The sequence below is a fragment of the Oreochromis aureus genome, linkage group 5, assembly GCF_013358895.1.
Source record: "Oreochromis aureus strain Israel breed Guangdong linkage group 5, ZZ_aureus, whole genome shotgun sequence".
NCBI lineage: Eukaryota > Metazoa > Chordata > Actinopteri > Cichliformes > Cichlidae > Oreochromis > Oreochromis aureus.
The window spans coordinates 910641-931731 of record NC_052946.1 but is presented as its reverse complement, the minus strand read 5'-3'; the positions used below and the strand labels follow the sequence as shown (position 1 = coordinate 931731).

Genomic DNA, 21091 nt, shown 5'->3' with positions numbered 1-21091 from the left:
GAGGCAGTCGCTCCATATATCGGTTGTTAAGCTTAACGTGGGAACGCTTTACAAACATTCAGAGATGAACTTACACACTTGCTTTACTTCTCTCTGGGATAACTTCCTCGGAGATGAAATGCTGGTTTGGTAGCGAGGCTACAAATACACACAGCCGCTCTATCACGTGAGGCACACTGCTCCGACGTGCTACGGTTATGAGCCGAGTTACGCCGTGTCGCAAGTTTTGTGAGGTGTTTTTTTGATATTTAATGGATCGGATTACATTTTTTATTTCTCGCCGATATCCGATCCAGTAATTTAGGTCAGTATCGGACCGATACCGATACGTAATATCGGATCGGTCCATCTCTAATTCACACCACTTCATTATTTTGATTTTTGACTAACCTTTGTCTTTTTCTTTCTTACCGCCATCATCCCTGGGAGTTGCTGGACAAAAGATGGTAGCCAGGGTTTGACACCATTAAATACAAAGAGGGATAATTGGACCACACCACCACTTCCTGCTAAAGGGGAGAATATGTGTTTTCTTTACTTTAAAAACAAAGTATTTGTATTTAATTAAATATTTGAGTTTAGGGTTTAATGGGGTTTTGATTTTCTTCTTTAGTATTTAGTTTATTAACAAACTAGATTGTACTGCATTGTTTTGTGATTTATGATTGTGTTTGTTTGTTACCCCTCATGTGTCACAATGGTCTGATCAGCCATTATATATACCCTTGTATGTCATTTCATGTTTAGGTCAATTATGTTTGTTTGGGCAGTCATTTGGTTAAGTTTGCAGTCTTTGCCTGAGTTCAGTTTTGTTTCTTTGACCTCTTTTATGAGCTCAACATTTATTACTTTTGTAAATATAATTTGTGGGGGTTAAATAAATGAAAATTATATTTTTTCTAATAATTCCTGGGACTCCTCCTGTTTTTCAACTCGGTCCATCACATGTGGTGTCAGGAGTGGGATCCTTCAGTTGAGGAGACATGATTTTTTTTTGCATTTTTCTGCCCTTTTTTCTCCCCTGACAAACTTTTTGAGCCATGCAGAATGCTGTGCGCCCAAAGAGAGGAAATAAAATGGAGGCCAAAGAGGCCTTGCAGCAGCCAGAGAGGGAGAAGGAGATGGAGGAAGGAATTTCAGTTGTGGCTGGAGACACTGAAGGACAGGATACCAGGGAGCCAACTCTGCTTGATATTGCTGGGATTCTTCAGGCTTTCATGGGACAACAGGAAGTTCGAGATAAAAAGCAGAGAGAGGATGCTATACTGCAAGAACAGCGTTTTAAGAGTTTGCAACACCAGTTTCGGCTTTTGCAAATGGAAGTGCAGGCCAGAACCACCCCACTTCCAGAGCCCACATCAACTGATCCAGAGCCTGTTGAAACTCCAGCTGATTATCAGACACAAGCAACATCTCAGCATGAGGGTTCTGGCTCAGCCTCCATATTAACAGGTCAGTCTGTGCATATTCATCATCCTAAACTGGAGAAACTAGCTGTTGAAGATGATGTTGAACATTTTCTGACCACTTTTGAGAGAATTGCAGCTGCTTGTCGCTGGCCAGAGTCAGACTGGATTTTCCACCTCACCTGCCTGACTGGTAAGGCTCGAAGTGCCTACGTTAATATGGATGTGGACGATTCACTGCAATATGAGAAGGTAAAAGCTGCCATTTTGCAAAAATATGACATAAACCCAGAAACATACAGGCAAAGATTTCGCTGTCTTGAAGTTTTTGATGAGAGTCCCAAGGAACTGTATGCAAGACTGAAAGAACTTTATGAGAAATGGATTCAGCCTAAAAACAGAACTATAAAAGAAGTTGGTGAAATTATTATCTTGGAGCAGTTTTTGAGAATGCTGTGTCCTGAGCTTCAGGTCTGGATTAAGGAGCATAATCCAAAGTCTGCTGCAGAGGCCGCCACCCTGGCTGATGTGTTTGTAGCTGCTCGAAGTAAGAGTCAGCCATGGAGCAACAGTGCATGGAAGGCTGCCCGAGATTCGCGTCGGTCGCAACCCCCTCAGCATCCTCAGAGGTCAGCGACGGGTGTGGGTAAGCCATTTACAAGGGAAAACCAGCTTCCAAATACCTTGAAGCCAGGTAAAAGGCCACCAGTGTGCTACCTTTGTGGACAGGAAGGTCACACTAAGCCCATGTGTCCTAATAATCAAAGCAAATTATCTCAGATGTGTTTTGTGCCTCATCAGAATGTGGATATTAAATCTGAGAGAAAGCAGTCAAATAAAATCATCACAGTTAAGATTAATGGACAAGAAATGAATGCTTTAATAGATACTGGCAGCACACAGACTCTGGTACACAGGAAATATGTGTCAAATGACTACACATGCCCCTCTGAAACCATATCAGTTTGCTGTATACATGGTGATGAAAGACCATACCCTACTACTGATCTGTTTATTGAAGTGCAGGGGACATCCTATCTGTTAAAGGTTGGTGTAGCTGATAGTCTGCCCTATCCTGTAGTTCTTGGGGAGGATCTGCCAGTCATCTATGATCTGTTGAGAGAAGTGCAGGAGTGTAATGTTGCCATAACAAGGGATCAAACTAAAAATCAGGATGAGCATTATGCAACACTCAGTGCTTTACCCTTCTTTGAGGCTGAACTAGAGACAGAACCCGGGAAGTCTCGGAAGCCACGCAGTCAAAGAAGACGTGAAAAATTTCAACACACTGTTGGAAAGACATCAGTTCAGGTTGCTCCAGATATGCCTTTAGGTTTTTCAGTACCTACAAACATCAGACAAATGCAGCAGGCTGATCCAACTTTGTCTGTCATGTTGCTGAGGGCTAAGGAAAAGGACTCTGTTGAATCTGACACAAATAAAGAGCAGTTCATTCTGCAAGATGGCATTTTATACCACCAGCACGGCCAGGTTAAGCAGTTAGTGGTCCCTAAAGCGGCTCGTGAAACAGTGCTTACTTTGGGGCACTCCATTCCCTGGGCTGGCCACCTGGGGAAGTATAAAACCACTGCTCGCATTAAGCGATACTTTTTTTGGCCTGGCTTGCGCTCAGATGTTGCTATGTTTTGCAGAAGTTCTCCTCAATGTCAGAAGACTTCAATAAGGGTCCCCATCAAAGCACCACTCCAACCTCTCCCAATCATTGGTATACCATTTCAGCGTCTTGGCATGGACGTAGTTGGTCCTGTGGAAAAGAGTAAAATTGGAAATTGCTTTATGTTAGTCATTACAGACTATGCTACGAGGTATCCTGAAGTCTTTCCATTTAAAAACTGTTAAAGCCAAAACTGTAGCTTCCTCATTGATTCAACTGTTCTCAAGGGTTGGATTCCCACAGGAGATTTTGACTGACCAAGGCACTAATTTTATGTCCACACTATTGAAACAGGTCTATAAGCTGTTAGGCATCAGGAGTGTGCGGACAACCCCTTATCACCCACAGACAGAGACTGACGGAGCGCTTCAACCAAACTCTCAAACAAATGCTCCGAAAGTTTGTCAATGATACAGGGTCTGATTGGGACCAGTGGCTGCCATACCTCCTTTTTGCCTACAGGGAAGTTCCTCAAGCCTCCACTGGCTTCTCCCCATTTGAGCTTCTTTATGGCCATGAGGTGAGAGGCCCATTAACCCTGCTGAAGGACTCATGGGAGGGAGAGCAAGGTAAAGAGGAATCGGTCAGTGTTATTTCATATGAGGGAAAGCTTCAGCAGATGAGTGAACTGGCACAGAGCCATATGGCAGCTGCTCAGAAGCAACAAAAGACTTTGTTTGATAGGAAAGCTCGCCACAGGAGTTTTGTCCCTGGCCAGAAGGTTTTGGTAATGTTGCCAACTTCTGACAGCAAGTTGCTCACAAAGTGGCAGGGACCCTTTGAAGTACAGAAGAAACTTGGACCTACTACCTACAAAGTTTCCACACCAGGTCTCCAGCGAGGGAGTAGTGCTCCATGTTAACCTTAAGGAATGGATTCCACGCACTGAGAATAAAACAGAGGGGTTGCTTATTCACAGCGTGGATGAGGAGGAAGAAGTTAATCACTACTTGCCTTCAGTAACAGCCTCTGTCCTGGACCTGAGCCATCTCACCAGTGAGCAACAATCTCAGGTAACACCTCTGATTAGTTCAGACATATTTCAAAAGTACCCAGGTCGCACCAGTCTGGTGGAGCATGACATTGTTTTAAAACCTGATGCAGCTGTGAAGCATATGAGTTACAGGATACAGAACGTTTCCTGGTGGAGCTAAAGGAGGAGGTGGACCTCATGCTGTCTCTTGGAATCATCCAACCTTCAACAAGTGAGTGGTGCAACCCTGTTGTGTTGGCTCCGAAAAAGGATAGCACAATACGTTTTTGCATCGACTTCAGGTACCTCAATTCCATATCAAAATTTGACTCTTACCCAATGCCACGAATTGACGATCTCATTGAGCGTTTGGGGAAGGCAAAATATCTAACAACCATTGATCTCTCCAAGGGATACTGGCAAGTACCTCTCACTAAACAGTCTCAAGAGTTGACAGCATTCCGTACTCCGTGGGGATTGTTCGAGTTCACAGTCCTGCCATTTGGTCTGCATGGGGCCCCAGCAACATTTCAAAGACTAATGGATAAGGTACTCTGTGGGCTCTCAGCATTCACCTGTGCGTACCTTGATGATGTTGTTGTTTTCAGTGGAACTTGGGAAGAGCATGTGGATCACCTGAGGGTCATGCTGGATCGGCTGCGTTCCGCAGGCCTTACCATCAATCCAGCAAAGTGTGCTCTTGCTAGGACTGAAGTCCAGTATCTCGGGTTTACTGTTGGAGGTGGGACAATTAAACCACAGGTTGACAAAATTAATGCAATTGCATCATGTCCTCTTCCACAAACCAGGAAACAGCTGCGATCCTTCCTCGGCATGGCTGCGTTCTACAACAGATTCATTCCCAACTTCTCAGCGAGAGCAGCCCCACTGACGGACAGGACTGGCTCAAGATGTCCCAATAAGATTCGGTGGACAGCTGAAGCCGTTGCAGCTTTCAAAGACATTCGCCAGTCCCTGAGTAAGGACCCCGTTCTGCACTCATCAGATTTTACAAAAGACTTTACATTGCAGACGGCTGCTTCTGAAAGGGGTCTGGGAGCAGTGCTTCTGCAGGGACCACCAGAGGATCGACATCCTGTCGCTTACATCAGCCGTAAGCTGCTACCAAGGGAGAGCCGCTACGCAACGGTTGAGAAGGAAGCCTTGGCCATTAAATGGGCACTTGACTCTTTCAAATATTATTTGTTGGGAAGAGAATTCATCCTTCAAACTGACCACAAAGCCCTGCAGTGGCTGGAAAGAATGAAAGACACCAATGGGAGAATCACCAGGTGGTATCTGGCTATGCAGCCATACCGGTTTAAGGTTCACTACATCCCTGGTAAAGACAACACCACTGCTGATTCTCTCTCGCTGCCTGATGGACGATCAAGAAGTCGGGGGTGTGATGGCCAAACCCGTGGCCACACTCTAAAGTCAGTAACTTTTGTATTTTCATTTCTTCATTTGAACATAGTAACACATTTTAGTTACCAATAACTTTATTGATTGGTTTGGATACATTTGTTCTATTTGTAAGCTGCATTTTAGTTTACTTATGTATTCACACCACTTCATTATTTTGATTTTGACTAACCTTTGTCTTTTTCTTTCTTACGCCATCATCCCTGGGAGTTGCTGGACAAAAGATGGTAGCCAGGGTTTGACACCATTAAATACAAAGAGGGATAATTGGACCACACCACCACTTCCTGCTAAAGGGGAGAATATGTGTTTTCTTTACTTTAAAAACAAAGTATTTGTATTTAATTAAATATTTGAGTTTAGGGTTTAATGGGGTTTTGATTTTCTTCTTTAGTATTTAGTTTATTAACAAACTAGATTGTACTGCATTGTTTTGTGATTTATGATTGTGTTTGTTTGTTACCCCTCGTGTCACAATGGTCTGATCAGCCATTATATATACCCTTGTATGTCATTTCATGTTTAGGTCAATTATGTTTGTTTGGGCAGTCATTTGGTTAAGTTTGCAGTCTTTGCCTGAGTTCAGTTTTGTTTCTTTGACCTCTTTTATGAGCTCAACATTTATTACTTTTGTAAATATAATTTGTGGGGGTTAAATAAATGAAAATTATATTTTTTCTAATAATTCCTGGGACTCCTCCTGTTTTTCAACTCGGTCCATCACATGTACATATATGTAGAGAGTAAATAATTCCCTTTTTTTTTTTTTTTAATCTTCTGTTCTAGAAGAAAGGTTATGTGATACAGTACAGAGAGAGAGAGATATATATGTGTGTGTGTGTGTGTGTGTGTGTGTGTGTGTACACACACACACACACAGTGTTGGGAAGGTTACTTTTAAAATGTATTCCATTACAGAATACTGAATACATGCCCCAAAATGTATTCTGTAACGTGTTACGTTACTCAATGAGAGTAACGTATTCTGAATACTTTGGATTACTTAATATATTATCATGCTGTTTACAACTACCTGAATGTACTATTGCTGTGATTTATTACTGATACTGAAGGTCCGCGGCTCCGAACCGTAGTAAAGGGACCTCTGACTAACCCCGTGTCGGGCTGGTAGCCGAAAAATAGCTTTACTTTGTTGTCTGGGTCAACTTTGCTTGCCAGAGACAGAGAGAGGCGTTGAAAGGCTGCTCCAACGGAACTTATTTTTTCCGGAGGAAAACACGAACACAGTGTACAGTTGAGTCTTAATAGCTTACTTACAGCTGGGCTCGTCAGGCACTCTTCTTGGCTGCTGTGGTTATTATTATATTTACATGCTTCCAGCTCCCGTTTTTGCTCCGTGACAGCTCGGCCTTTTCCTTTCTAACGTGTATGGTAGTCCATTCTCCCTGCAGCACGGACTACACTGCCCATGAGGCTACATTCTTTAGGGCTATGCCTGTAGCATTCTGCCTTTTAGCTTAGCACAACAACAAAAAAGCGCTCTCTCACCCAGGAAACACGCAGAGAGAGAGCGCGTCACCCTGTAACCATGGCAACCGTAACGCTGCCGCCTGGAACAACATTACGTAGCTGTCAAACAAACCCAAACAGTCCTGACCCGCGACAATATGAAACAGGGAAGTACCGCCGTGTAATCCATTTATTTCAACAAAGTAACTGTATTCTGAATACCACCTTTTTAAACGGTAACTGTAACGGAATACAGTTACTCATATTTTGTATTCTAAATACGTAACGGCGGTACATTCCGTTACTCCCCAACACTGTATATATATATATATATAGAGAGAGAGAGAGAGAAATTGCAATCAATTGAACAATTACTACTTTTTTTTTATTCAACCACAATGTGATAAGTTCTTCAAATGAAAGAAAATGTTTTTCTCAAATCTACAATAATTAGTTGTGCATTCTTGACATTTTTTTGTGTTGGAAGATTACAGAAATACAGAACTATTCACAACATTTATTGTTGTCAGTTTGTCATTCATTTCCCACCATATGTTACAACTATGTACATTTTAGTTGTATTGAAATATTTAACAGATTTCATATTGAATGTCTCCTTTCATTCACAAGACAGAGACCAAAACTCTGCAGACATGTTGGTGTCTGACTGTCCCATTTATAGTTGTAACATGCATTAAACCTTGCCCATTATCTTCAAGTATCTCTCATTTAACTGAAACCGTCCTGCTGCATACTCCTCTACAAGTCGAGGTAAGAAATATGAGAAGTAAAACCCTCTCAAGCGCTTTACTTGTTCCTTTACAAATGCTTCATCATATTGCACTGTAAATGAAACATACTCAGTAGGTGTCCAGATCACAAGTGTGGCAGTCTTGAGCCCTGTGCAAAACATTGTAAGTTGCACTTGCATGTAATAGCCTCTGCTGCCAGTTTTCTGCAGCTGCAGTTCTCCATCTACCAGTTTGATATCGCTGCATTTCTGGGTAAGCTGCTCCGTGAGTGAAGGATAAGTCAGCACAGGACATTTTATATCTAGAAGCACATCTGAGACAATGACCCCGTCAGGACTCACAGAGAGCCATGGCTCCTGGATGCTGATAACACTACCCATGTGAAGGATGTTCATACTGTAACTCTCTTCTCTATGGTCTACCTCATAAATCCCTCCATAAACTGCAGTTGGTTCAAAATACAGCTGCTCGTATTATTTCCAGAACCAGATCCACTGAACATATAACACCTGTTCTTAAACAGCTCCATTGGCTCTCAATTCACCTCCGTGTCAATTTCAAGATCCTGCTTCTCACTTTCAAAGCGCTTCATAACCTCGCTCCTCCATATCTATCTGATCTTCTCCATACATACTCACCCCTTCGTACACTCCACTCTTCTTCAGCTTCCCTTCTGTCAGTTCCACCTGCTCGCCTGACTACCATGGGACTCAGAGCCTTTAGTTGTTCTGCCCCGAGACTTTGGAATGCACTTCCACTTGCTCTACGGACCACACACTGTCTCACCTCTTTTAAATCACTACTCAAAACCCACATGTTTAGAATTGCATACACCTGATCTGTCTTAGGCCATTTTTACCTTGCTCAGTTTTTATATTTGCTTTTATACTTTTATGACTGTTTATGTCTAAATTTTATCTACCATGTTTGCTATATATACATTTTTTTAATGTTTTTGATGGTATTGTTTACGTGCTACTGTAAGGTGACCTTGAGGGTCTGAAAGGCGCCTATAAATAAAATGTATTATTATTATTATTATTATTATTACCCTGTTCTTTCAGCTGATGACAAGCTCTAACTTCATTTTCTTTACCATAGTTTGTTTCATAATTCCCACGAAAGGAAGGGTACATGTGCTCAGATAAAAATTTGTCATTTTTTGTGGTGGCACGTACTGGAACTTTTTTAGCGGAGCTTGCTGTGAATCTGATTTTCCTGCAGTTGTGCCACAAATCAGATGCACTTTGCTCTTTTGTTTCTTCTTGTAATTGTTCTGCTTGCTCTTCAGAAACTTGAATGGATGCCTGGTAGAATGCCCTGCATGGATTACAGCTTAGTTTGTAACTGTGTGCTTGGTGTGGCTGAAAAAATTGCTCATCAACTTTACTGTTGCGGTGAGGACCTGCAGATGGCGAGGCATTGTAACACTTTCCAATTAATGTGTTCTTGAGGAGGAAAAGTGGCTTCACTGGTGCTTTGCTAACACTGTCAATAAAGTCTTGATGTGTAAGGTGATATGGTGTGTTAGGGAGAGATTGTGTCACTGCAGTCTGGGAGTTCACATCGTACTGCTGCTCTGCCCTGTGATGTCTGAAGTTTATCTGGCTTAGACGTTTAGGTTCAAGGTTCTTTGCTGTCCCTGCATTCCACCTGCGCTGCTCGTCTGTACACGCAAGCCCTGTCTTTCCACTGATCACAGCATTCTGCACCTGTAACAAACAATAGTTTTTTCTCACTGTCAATACTCAAGATTTAACATAATGAGGAAATTTACACTAACAAAAGCAGTACACGGTCGGTGTCCTGCATGTTATAGATATGACCCTGGGTCAATACACCTGAATCATATCCAAAACAGATATAAACACTGGCAAAGTCACCCATATTATCTATTTCATATTAATAGTCAGTTACTTTTTGATGCAGAAATATACATCCACAGTCTAATTTGTTTCAAAGTAGTGTGTGTGTACAAATATACATATATATAAACAAACATGTATTATACTACCCTGTGTCACTTCTTATAACTATAGTTTTTCTTGTCTTGTAAATTTGCCCTTAATGTGCAGTCTTTTATTTTTTTATATATTTTATCTTCGTGTGATTGTACAGCATACAGCCCACACAAAGTTAACGAGTGGCTTTCACATGTAAACAGTGCTCCACGTAATACTTGGCTAGATGGCAGTAGCGTGACTCCTTAATCACAGCCTTTGACCAGTTTCTGTTTCAGTGATTTAAACATTGTGATATCCAGATAAGTGATATACCTTCCACAGAATAGCAGCCACATGACTACATGATCTCCCTAATCCGGCGATACAGGAACAGCCGACTGTCTCCACTACTCCACTTTCTCTTAGCATTACCCATGCTAAGTGTTTCACTTGATTAATGCTCTGGCTCGGCTCTACAGCTGCTTTAAGAAAAATAAAGTCGCCTTGTTTGTTGAGCAGTACTTTATCAATTTTGTTGCTGTGCAGGTAATTATACGCCTCGGTGCTCTTGTAATTACGTAATTCCTCGCCATCAACGCCTTCGGAAAATACAAGGTAACTAGAAAGCGAAAATTTCAGAAGAAATTTTATGTGTGCCTATGCCGCTGCTAATCACTGTAGTTTGCCATTCATACGGCTACAGAGAGCAAAACTCAGAAGAGCAGCCATTCTCCACCATGAACTATGGTAAAAACAAACACCGCTCACGCTTCACAGATGACAGCTTACAGTTTTGTGTAAAGATGAAGTTACTTTGTACAGCGCCGATTTGCAGACGCTGTGCACACAGGTTCATGAGCAGAAGTCCCATTGTACCACGGCAGACCCGACAATGTTTGCATGAACACACTTTGAAGCATTACATTATAGACCACTTTTCACACATGCATTCACTTTTTGTTTTTTGTTATTTTTACACAGTGTTCTGAATTATGAACAATGGTCTACAGCCAATCCTGTGTATTATTATACAAACTTTGGTTGTGAGATTCAGATAACTATTTAATAAAAGCTAAATATTTTATATGAGAGTAAGAAAGAAAAGTATATCTTTGTGTCCACCTTTCTCTGTTAATGCCCTAGCTCCCCCAAAAGCTTTGCTAGATCCGCCCCTGCACAGTTACCAGCTGTCAGCTACACAAAAAAAGGAGCTTGGTCTTTGTCTCTCAGAAACAACTCATAACTTCCTTCAACTCATTCATGTCACCTAAAGTGTAAACCTGTTTCTCCATCACCAGTTCAGCTCTGATGATTCAGTAAGGACATCTCCTGATTTCATCTTCATGCTCCAGCAAACATCAGCTGATACTAGAAATTAAAATCAAAAGAATTCTAACAACAGCTGATCAAGCTTAAACGTGCTGCTGTTGTTTAGCGCGATAAATAAGAGCGAACAGCCGATCATTGATCAGTTTCATGATTGACGTTTCAACACGCGAGAGAATGACAGGGAGGCTTCGTAACGACAGAATAAATCATAATGTTTTCTCTGAATGTGGGACGATTCCGTTTGTACAGCACGGCAACTCTATGAACTAACCCTAATGAATAAAATAAAGTCCAACGTCAGTAACTTAGTGCGCACACAGCTGTATATAAACACCCGTGGCATTACGATTGTAAAAGGTCAACGAAAATAAATTACACCTAAACTCGGTTTATATCTGACCCAAATAGAGAGCGACCGGTGCTGACACGAGTTTCACCGCCTCAATATAAGCCAAGCCTGGGTGCTTTTTCACGAAGGGTTGCTAGCGGCGCGCGAGCTAACTATGCTAGCGGCGCTAGCTAGCTAGCCGACTATCAGCAACACATAAGAGAACTGCTGCTAAATAAACTACACCTAAACTCGGTTTATATCTGACCCAAATAGAGAGCGACCGGGTGCTGACACGAGTTTCACCCGCTTCAATATAAGCCAAGACTGGGTGCTTTTTCAGGAAGGGTTGCTAGCGGCGCGAGCTAACTATGCTAGCGGCGCTAGCTAGCTAGCCGACTATCAGCAACACATAAGAGAACTGCTGCTAAATAAACTACACCTAAACTCTGTTTATATCTGACCCAAATAGAGTGCAGTTCATAACTTCTTACCTGAAATTCAGTTCACCTCACGCTCCTGCCTTCGCTTTCCCTGATCCATGATTGACCACCGCGTTAGCAATCGCCTGCCCGGCCTCATATGTCTCGTTGGCGGCATGTCCTTTCTGTCACACACGGTGGGTAGCTGCCCTCTGTTGTAGCTCCACCACCAAACAACTCAGTTATTTTTTCCACATCCAGCTGTAACTCCGATTCTATGCGAGCATTTGCGAGAGACCGGGAGGTGAAAGGAGAGAGAGAGAGTCCCTCGCTATCCATTTGCAGCCAAGTGCGGCAGCTAGCTAGGTAGCCGGGCTAGCTGTCAGGCAGGACCGACGTAGTCAGAGCACTGTCGCTAAATATGGGATGTCTTGATAAAACAAGCAGATATTTGAAGTTTACACACCTACATTCTCGCCTGAAAATATCTTAAAAGCTTATTTTGTGACCTAGAAACACGAATAAAAGACATATAAAAGCGAAGTGGTGGCCGCCATTGTTCACTCTGTAGAGGCGTGCTATGAATTGTGGGATATTGAGTTTTCCACCAAGCATTACCGTAACTTTTGAATGATTTGCGCAACCTTAAAAATTCCAATGGCTCCTGAAAGTAGCGACGCTGTGCGCACCGTTGAAATTGTCATCATTACGGTAATCCAAATAAGGGTACACAGGCTGTACCACTCCCGGCATACCACTAGAGAGAGCCAACACACCACAAATGAAGTCTGTTTATTTGGCGCCAAAAGATGAATTGGCCTAAATTTGCACTAAAATATTAATATTTAAAAACTATAAAACTCATGAACACCAAAAGTCATGACATAATAGTCCAGCTCCAGCCGCACAAAATGATCTAACATATGTAACCCTAATGTCAAAGCTGTTCGGCAGAGGAGCGCGGGAAAATTTTCACTAAAATATTAATATTTAAAAAACTATAAAATTCACAAAGACCAAAAGTCATAGCACACCATTCCAGATCCGGCCGCACAAAATGAGGTAACATATATGAAGCTTGTCTCAAAACTGCGGGGCGAGATTCGCTGCAAAATTTCAGGCGGAAACTGGAGAATAATAATAATAATAACTAGAAAGCGAAAATTTCAGAAGAAATTTTATGTGTGCCTATGCCGCTGCTAATCACTGTAGTTTGCCATTCATACGGCTACAGAGAGCAAAACTCAGAAGAGCAGCCATTCTCCACCATGAACTATGGTAAAAACAAACACCGCTCACGCTTCACAGATGACAGCTTACAGTTTTGTGTAAAGATGAAGCTACTTTGTACAGCGCCGATTTGCAGACGCTGTGCACACAGGTTCATGAGCAGAAGTCCCATTGTACCACGGCAGACCCGACAATGTTTGCATGAACACACTTTGAAGCATTACATTATAGACCACTTTTCACACATGCATTCACTTTTTGTTTTTGTTATTTTTACACAGTGTTCTGAATTATGAACAATGGTCTACAGCCAATCCTGTGTATTATTATACAAACTTTGGTTGTGAGATTCAGATAACTATTTAATAAAAGCTAAATATTTTATATGAGAGTAAGAAAGAAAAGTATATCTTTGTGTCCACCTTTCTCTGTTAATGCCCTAGCTTCCCCCCCCCCTAAAAGCTTTGCTAGATCCGCCCCTGCACAGTTACCAGCTGTCAGCTACACAAAAAAGGAGCTTGGTCTTTGTCTCTCAGAAACAACTCATAACTTCCCTTCAACTCATTCATGTCACCTAAAGTGTAAACCTGTTTCTCCATCACCAGTTCAGCTCTGATGATTCAGTAAGGACATCTCCTGATTTCATCTTCATGCTCCAGCAAACATCAGCTGATACTAGAAATTAAAATCAAAAGAATTCTAACAACAGCTGATCAAGCTTAAACGTGCTGCTGTTGTTTAGCGCGATAAATAAGAGCGAACAGCCGATCATTGATCAGTTTCATGATTGACGTTTCAACACGCGAGAGAATGACAGGGAGGCTTCGTAACGACAGAATAAATCATAATGTTTTCTCTGAATGTGGGACGATTCCGTTTATACGGCACGGCAACTCTATGAACTAACCCTAATGAATAAAATAAAGTCCAACGTCAGTAACTTAGTGCGCACACAGCTGTATATAAACTCCCGTGGCATTACGATTGTAAAAGGTCAACGAAAATAAATTACACCTAAACTCGGTTTATATCTGACCCAAATAGAGAGCGACCGGTGCTGACACGAGTTTCACCGCCTCAATATAAGCCAAGTCTGGGTGCTTTTTCACGAAGGGTTGCTAGCGGCGCGAGCTAACTATGCTAGCGCTAGCTAGCTAGCTAGCCGACTATCAGCAACACATAAGAAAACTGCTGCTAAAGAAACTACACCTAAACTCGGTTTATATCTGACCCAAATAGAGAGCGACCGGTGCTGACACGAGTTTCACCCGCCTCAATATAAGCCAAGCCTGGGTGCTTTTTCACGAAGGGTTGCTAGCGGCGCGAGCTAACTATGCTAGCGGCGCTAGCTAGCTAGCCGACTATCAGCAACACATAAGAGAACTGCTGCTAAATAAACTACACCTAAACTCGGTTTATATCTGACCCAAATAGAGTGCAGTTCATAACTTCTTACCTGAAATTCAGTTCACCTCACGCTCCTGCCTTCGCTTTCCCTGATCCATGATTGACCACCGCGTTAGCAATCGCCTGCCCGGCCTCGTATGTCTCGTTGGCGGCATGTCCTTTCTGTCACACACGGTGGATAGCTGCCCTCTGTTGTAGCTCCACCACCAAACAACTCAGTTATTTTTTCCACATCGACCAGCATCATCGGCCCATATAAACGAAAAATAAGTCCAGCTAAGACACAGACCCTTGCCGAGCGATCGGGCTATTAAACAAATTTTAGCCACCTCACTATCAGCCAAGCCTGGGTGGTTTTTCATGAAGGGTCGCTAGCCGCTTAGCTAGCTAAGCTAGCGGCGCTAGCTAGCTAACCAGCCGGCTATCAGCAACACGTAAGAGAACTGTTGCTAAATAAACTACACCTAAACTCGGTTTATATCTGACCCAAATAGAGTGCAGGTCATAATTTCTTACCTGAAATTCAGTTCACCTCACGCTCCTGCCTTCGCTTTCCCTGATCCACGATTGACCTCCGCGTTAGCAAACACGATCGCCTGCCTCGTATGTCTCATTCGCGGCATATCCTTTCTGTCATACACCGTGGATAGCTGCCCACTGTTGTAGCTCCGCGTTATAGCACCACCAAACAACTCAGTTATTTTTCCACATCCAGCTGTAACTCCGATTCTATGCGAGCATTTGCGAGAGACCGGGGAGGTGAAACGACAGAGAGAGTCCCCTCGCTATCCATTTGCAGCCAAATGCGGCAGCTAGCTAGGTAGCCGGCTAGCTGTCAGGCAGGACCGACGTAGTCAGAGCACTGTCGCTAAATATGGGATGTCTTGATAAAACAAGCAGATATTTGAAGTTTACACACCTACATTCTCGCCTGAAAATATCTTAAAAGCTTATTTTGTGACCTAGAAACACGAATAAAAGACATATAAAACGAAGTGGTGGCCGCCATTGTTCACTCTGTAGAGGCGTGCTATGAATTGTGGGACATGGAGTTTTCAACACAAGGATAAATCTTTTCGGCTGTACTACTCCCGGTATACCACTAGAGAGAGCCAAGACACCACAAATGAAGTCTGTTTATTTGGCGCCAAAAGATGAATTGGCCTAAATTTGCACTAAAATATTAATATTTAAAAACTATAAAAGTTATAAACACCAAAAGTCATAACATAATAGTCCAGCTCCAGCCGCACAAAATGATCTAACATATGTAACCCTAATGTCAAAACTGTTTGGCAGAGGAGCGCGGGAAAATTTTCACTAAAATATTAATATTTAAAAAACTATAAAATTCATAAACACCAAAAGTCATAGCACACCATTCCAGATCCGGCCGCACAAAATGAGGTAACATATATGAAGCTTGTCTCAAAACTGCGAGGCGAGATTCGCTGCAAAATTTCAGGCGGAAACTGGAGAATAATAATAATAATAAATCCGACGAATAGTAATATGTGTGCCTCTTTCCATAGGCACACATAATAATAATAAATCCGACGAATAGTAATATGTGTGCCTCTTTCCATAGGCACACATAATTAATAATGTCGATGTAGCTAACGTCGGGCCATAGTTTCACGTCATCTACCCACTCCGTGAGAAGTGACGGGTGAGGCACTGCAACTGAACTGTCCTCGCTGCTTTTTAAAACATCTCTACTGTGTATCCACCTTCGATGTGTTGCCATTTACTCCAGGTAAAAGAAACTGCAGTGAGAGAAATATTTATCAACAGTGAAGGTGTAACCCCGCAACTGTCAACAACAGCGCAAGCGGAAGTAAAAAACCGGCTTCCGCTATGAATCGGGGTAATGGCGCGAACTCAGAAATACTGTGGATAGAAACTCCATCATGCTAGCTAGTACACAGTACGAGTTATTGTAACTGACGGTAAAAAGTCAGCACAATGAAAATAAACTCCACCTAAACTTGGTTTATATCTGACCCAGATAGACTGCAGGTCATAACTTCTTACCTGAAGTTCAGTTCACCTGACACTCGGACCAGCAGCCGCCTCGGGTCTCTCCTCCTCCTGCCTCCCCTTTCCCTCATCCACCTGCTGGCCTCTGTGGAAGCTCCATTGCCACCACCAAACAATGGCGTTACTTTTACACACCGACCAGCATCTGGCCAATCCACCACCTTTCATTGTTTATACCGTTACAAAACAAACAAACAATCGGCCCACAAATACAAAAAATCCTCATCAGCCTATTTGCCCGGTGGGCTGATGGCCAGTCCAGCTATGCCTGAAGGGAGGGAAGCTCACCTCCAGTTATCCTTTTGGAACACAGCACCATATACTACTATCATTTTATTACATTAATACAGCAGAAGGTTCAGTTTTGCACAAATAGTTGCTAGAAACATTCTACTTTTATGTTCTTTGAGCACTTTTCAGAACCTGTACTTTCACTTTTACTTGAGTAAAAAAGTTTAAATCAATACTTTTACCAGAATGTTTTTAATAAGTAAATTACCTTCTACTTAAGTACAAAATGTCTCTTTTTTGGCCACCTCTAACACACACACACACACACACACACACGTGTGTGTATTTATATCCTTGTGGGGACATCTCATTGACAAAATGCTTTCCCTAGCCCCTTACCCTAACCATCAAAAATGAATGCCTAACCCTGACCCTGACCCTAAACATAACCTAATTGTAACCCTGACACTAAAACCACATTTTGAGTCTCAAAAATGTCTTCAAACTCGTGGGGACCGGGATTTTGGTCCCCACGAGGGCCGTTTGTCCCCACAAGTATAGTAAACTACCAATTTTTGGTCCCCATGAAGATGTTACAGTTTCTGCCCGTTGCTTGAACACATTTTGCAAAACTTTGCTCATTGTGCCAAAACTCTAAACACATGACACAACACTGGGAAATATACCATTCACATCTGTGCCAAATTGAAACTCTACTCTCAAAACCTAAACTCTGCTATCAAAACCTAACATTCCTTTGTCAAAATGTAACTCTGTTGACAAAGTGACACATACTTGCATCATATGCAAACACTTTCAGATCAGGGGGAACACACTAGTCTACTTTATATAAAACACTGCAGTCTTTGATGGTCATTGTTTATTCAGGAGGCATATTTGCAGGAGACACATTTTCAAACAACCAAAAAAGCAAATAGGCCTACTCAGTATTGTACATTGCAGTACCATGAAGTCAGATAAAGCAAAAAAAACAAACAAACATAATACAGTAATAGAAAAAAAACACTATACTGTAAACAAAAAATCATGACAATTGTGCATACGTGGGCTCATGGATCCCGCCGTCTGTTGGGGTCTGGCCACAGGACCTCATCGACATCGCAAGCAATGTCTTCTCCGCTAGGCACCGGGAAAATATCCCTTGCATGTCAAAACCATCCATGGATTGCTGTTACCGGAATGTCGCCGCAGGCCTGTTCCATTGCCTGCAGAAGAGGCATGCGGGCATGTGGTTGGCGGTCATATACACGCCATCTCCAAGCCGGAAAAAAATTCCTCTATAGGGTTTAAAAATGGTGAGTAAGGAGGCAAGTATACCACTTCAAGTTGATTGTGGTTGGAGAACCAGGCCTGGACCAGAGCAGCCCGATGGAAACTGACATTATCCCATATCACCACAAACCTGGGCTGATCTGGGCTGTTCTGTACAACTATATTATGGAGAGCATCTAGAAATGTGAGTATATGTTGGCTATTGCATGGACCTAGTTTTGCATGATGATGCAGAAGCCCTCGAAGGCTTATGGCGCCACACAATGTGATATTTCCCCCGCGCTGCCCTGGGACGTGCACAATTGCCCTTTGGCCAATTACATTACGACCCCGTCGTCTTGTTTTGCACAGGTCGAATCCAGCTTCATCAATGAAAATGAATTCATGAGGCTGTGCAGCTCCATCCATGGCCAAGATTCTCTGTAAAAAAAAAAACAGAGGACATATTACTGTACTACAGTGCTACACATACAGAACCCTCACCCCATCACACAGGTACCTGTGCAGCTCTCAGAATGGATCCATGTGGTGCTGATATGGTACATATTCAGCTGCTACTGGATTTCACCAATACTGTATTGTAAATGTAAAGGACAGTTACACTTACCCGTACATATTCAGCTGGACGTCCTTTGACCCTGTCACTGTTCCTCTCAAATGGGACTCTGTAGAGCTGCTTCATGGTGATGCTGTGTTTTCCCAAGATGCGTCTGATGGTGGTGATGCTCACATGGTTTATGTTGTTGAACACTTGCCTGTCTGCAAGTATTGTCTTTCGTAGCTGGTGGAGACGGATGGCATTGTCTGCCCTCACTAGGTCCACAACGGCAAGTTCCTGCTGTTGTGTGAACAGGCGTTATGCCCTCCCCAGAAGGTCTTCGAGTCATTCTAGAGACGTACAACCACATATTGTCATCGGTTTGCTTATTTTTCTTACAGTACTTTACTGTATATACTGTATCATCCACTGTACAACACTGTACTTCAATATAAGTAGTCATGGTATGTTTCACAAAAACTACCACTTTGGCTGCAGAAGAAGCATTAGCACCCTGCAATATCCTGTACACTTGATATGGTCATGTGATATACTGTAGAACAGTGCTATAAGAACCATCTGAGTAGAGTAGAAGGTAGAGAGGTGACGACATACCTGTTTTCTAGTCAGAATGTTCTTATTACAGATCCCACTGTGAAGCGGCTTAGATGTGGGTGGACTCTCTGCCCAGCTTCCCTCATGGTCAGGCCATGGTTGATGACATGGTCCACCAAAGTTGCTCTTATATCATCAGAAATATGGGTCCGAGCATGGCCTCTTCGACCTCCTCCTCTTCCTCTCGCTCTCCCTCCATCCATGCTTGCAAAGTTCTTGAAATGGCTAAACTGAGGGCTTTTTGTAGTTGGCTGATTGGTGTTCAGTTTTGCAAGTGCCTTCAGGTGTGTATTTGAGTGGGTGCAATTACCTGATGTGTTTTGTATTTTGGATACATGTGTTTTCCAAATGGCACCCTGAAATTTCATTTTTGAACAAAGTGTCTTATGTATGAAATAGAGTGTAGTATGCAGGATCATGTGTGTTGCATAAAGGAGTAGGTGTGTTGCATAATTGCAACTAGAGTGCAAAGCAGTGCTTTTGTTTAAGGTATGGATACATGTGTTTGAGGTATGGTAACAAAAGCTTCAAGTTGTGTTACTTTAGTCTGAGCATGGGTTTATAGTGTTCAAGCAACGGGCAAAAACTGTAATACCCGTCCACACACACACAGAGCGTATCCCACTGGTGAAATAACGTCAGTGCCAAACACATATGGCAGGCTTGACAGGCTTCAGTCTAACTATATTGACAGCGCGTTTCCATTACATTCAGACAGACGGCAAGAAGTTTCAGAATTACAGTAACTGAGGAGTAAACAACGTGTCGATATCACAGGCAGCAGCTTTTTGAAGTGAAGCTCATAACTGACGCTTTCCCATCATTTGTGCAGAGAGGAGGCCCATCTGCCGGTGTCCGCGTGTCCCCTCCTCCTCCGAAGAGTAGCTACGTCACATTTTGACGTCGTGTTGATTTTGAGCGGAGAAGTAATTTATTTATAAACTGACGCAAGGGCGCTAAATCTAAAATAAACCGTGAATAAAATGTGAAAATACATAAATACTTTTGGTGAAGCAGCTGCACGTATGAAAGGTTCGAGAAATTTGACCTTAACACAATAAACTTGCTACGTTAGCGTTAGAGAGCGTTAAATAGAAAGTACAGAGGAAAATGACTTGCTAGCACAGCCGGTCGGGCTACATTTTAGCTAGCTAGCTAGCTAACCGTAGTAAGAGTGTTGTTTTTCTGGCGCCACCCTGCAAATACTGTTTGTGGTAGTTTGTCGTCTTTTATTAACCTTTCCGTTGTTACGTTGTGGACTCATGGACTTAGAACTATGTTCAACAGGGTTATGAGAGAACGCTAGCATTAGCTGGCTACCTGGAGGTTGCTCAAGAAACAAGCCACGGCCAGCGATAACTCCGGCTAGCCGACAGTTTTAGCATCCCTGTTTCCACTTTAGTTAACTTGAGTCTTTTGGGGGTGTTTTCGTGTCATATGTGTGGCAGAGGTTAACGTTACTCCATAGAATTATGGCGCCTCGCGTACAGCTGGAGAAAGCGGCTTGGCGTTGGGTGGAAACTGTGAAACCAGAAGAAATCAGGCAGGAGCATATTGAGCTAGCATATCGAATCAACCTCCCGGCCTGCAAAAGAGGTGCCTGCAGGTACAGTATCAGCATTTCTAAACAATGTTTGTTGTGATAGCGCATGTTAGTGAAAATACCCCATTTGTTGAACTACATTATATTCAGATTAGTTAAAGGCTTAATGGTCGGCTGTTCCCTCGCTTGCGGACAAGCATCAAGTCTGTGGAGCAGTTTTATAGACTGTAGGAAAGCTAATGTAGACCCACTCTCGAATTTGACATTGCACAACTTAGCTCAACCTAGCACACAGACACCTTGCTAGGTAGTGTCTTGTTACGTTCCGCACTATTTGCTATGGTTGCGGTACAAAAACATTATTGATCTCACCTCGTGGCCCCTACCTGTATACAAATGTGTGGGTGGCTGTGTTGTGAACTATGCGTTGTTTAAGAACAATGTAGCCAAAGTGTGAAACAGTAAAGTTAA

At 42.6% G+C, this 21091-nt stretch overlaps 1 protein-coding gene and 1 long non-coding RNA gene across 5 annotated transcripts in view; one reads left to right on the top strand and one right to left on the bottom strand.

Moving 5' to 3' along the window:
• Positions 1–2407: 2407 nt before the first annotated feature.
• Positions 2408–3170, bottom strand: LOC120440135. The gene is made up of 3 exons (XR_005612999.1): positions 2945–3170; positions 2611–2751; positions 2408–2519 (listed from the first exon to the last, which is right to left on the bottom strand). It is a non-coding gene; the product is annotated as an uncharacterized LOC120440135 (long non-coding RNA).
• A 16761-nt stretch (positions 3171–19931) lies between these two features.
• Positions 19932–21091, top strand: part of usp48 (ubiquitin specific peptidase 48) — a 28225-nt gene continuing 27065 nt past the window's right edge. The window contains exons 1-2 of one of the 4 annotated variants that reach the window (XM_039612221.1): positions 19947–20109; positions 20526–20683. In XM_039612221.1, coding sequence (XP_039468155.1) covers positions 20550–20683 — 134 coding nt within the window. In that variant the 5' untranslated portion in view covers positions 19947–20109; positions 20526–20549. Of the gene's footprint in view, positions 20684–21091 lie in introns of all 4 variants that reach the window. The other 3 variants (XM_031730466.2, XM_031730465.2, XM_031730464.2) reach the window with 3 other exon arrangements.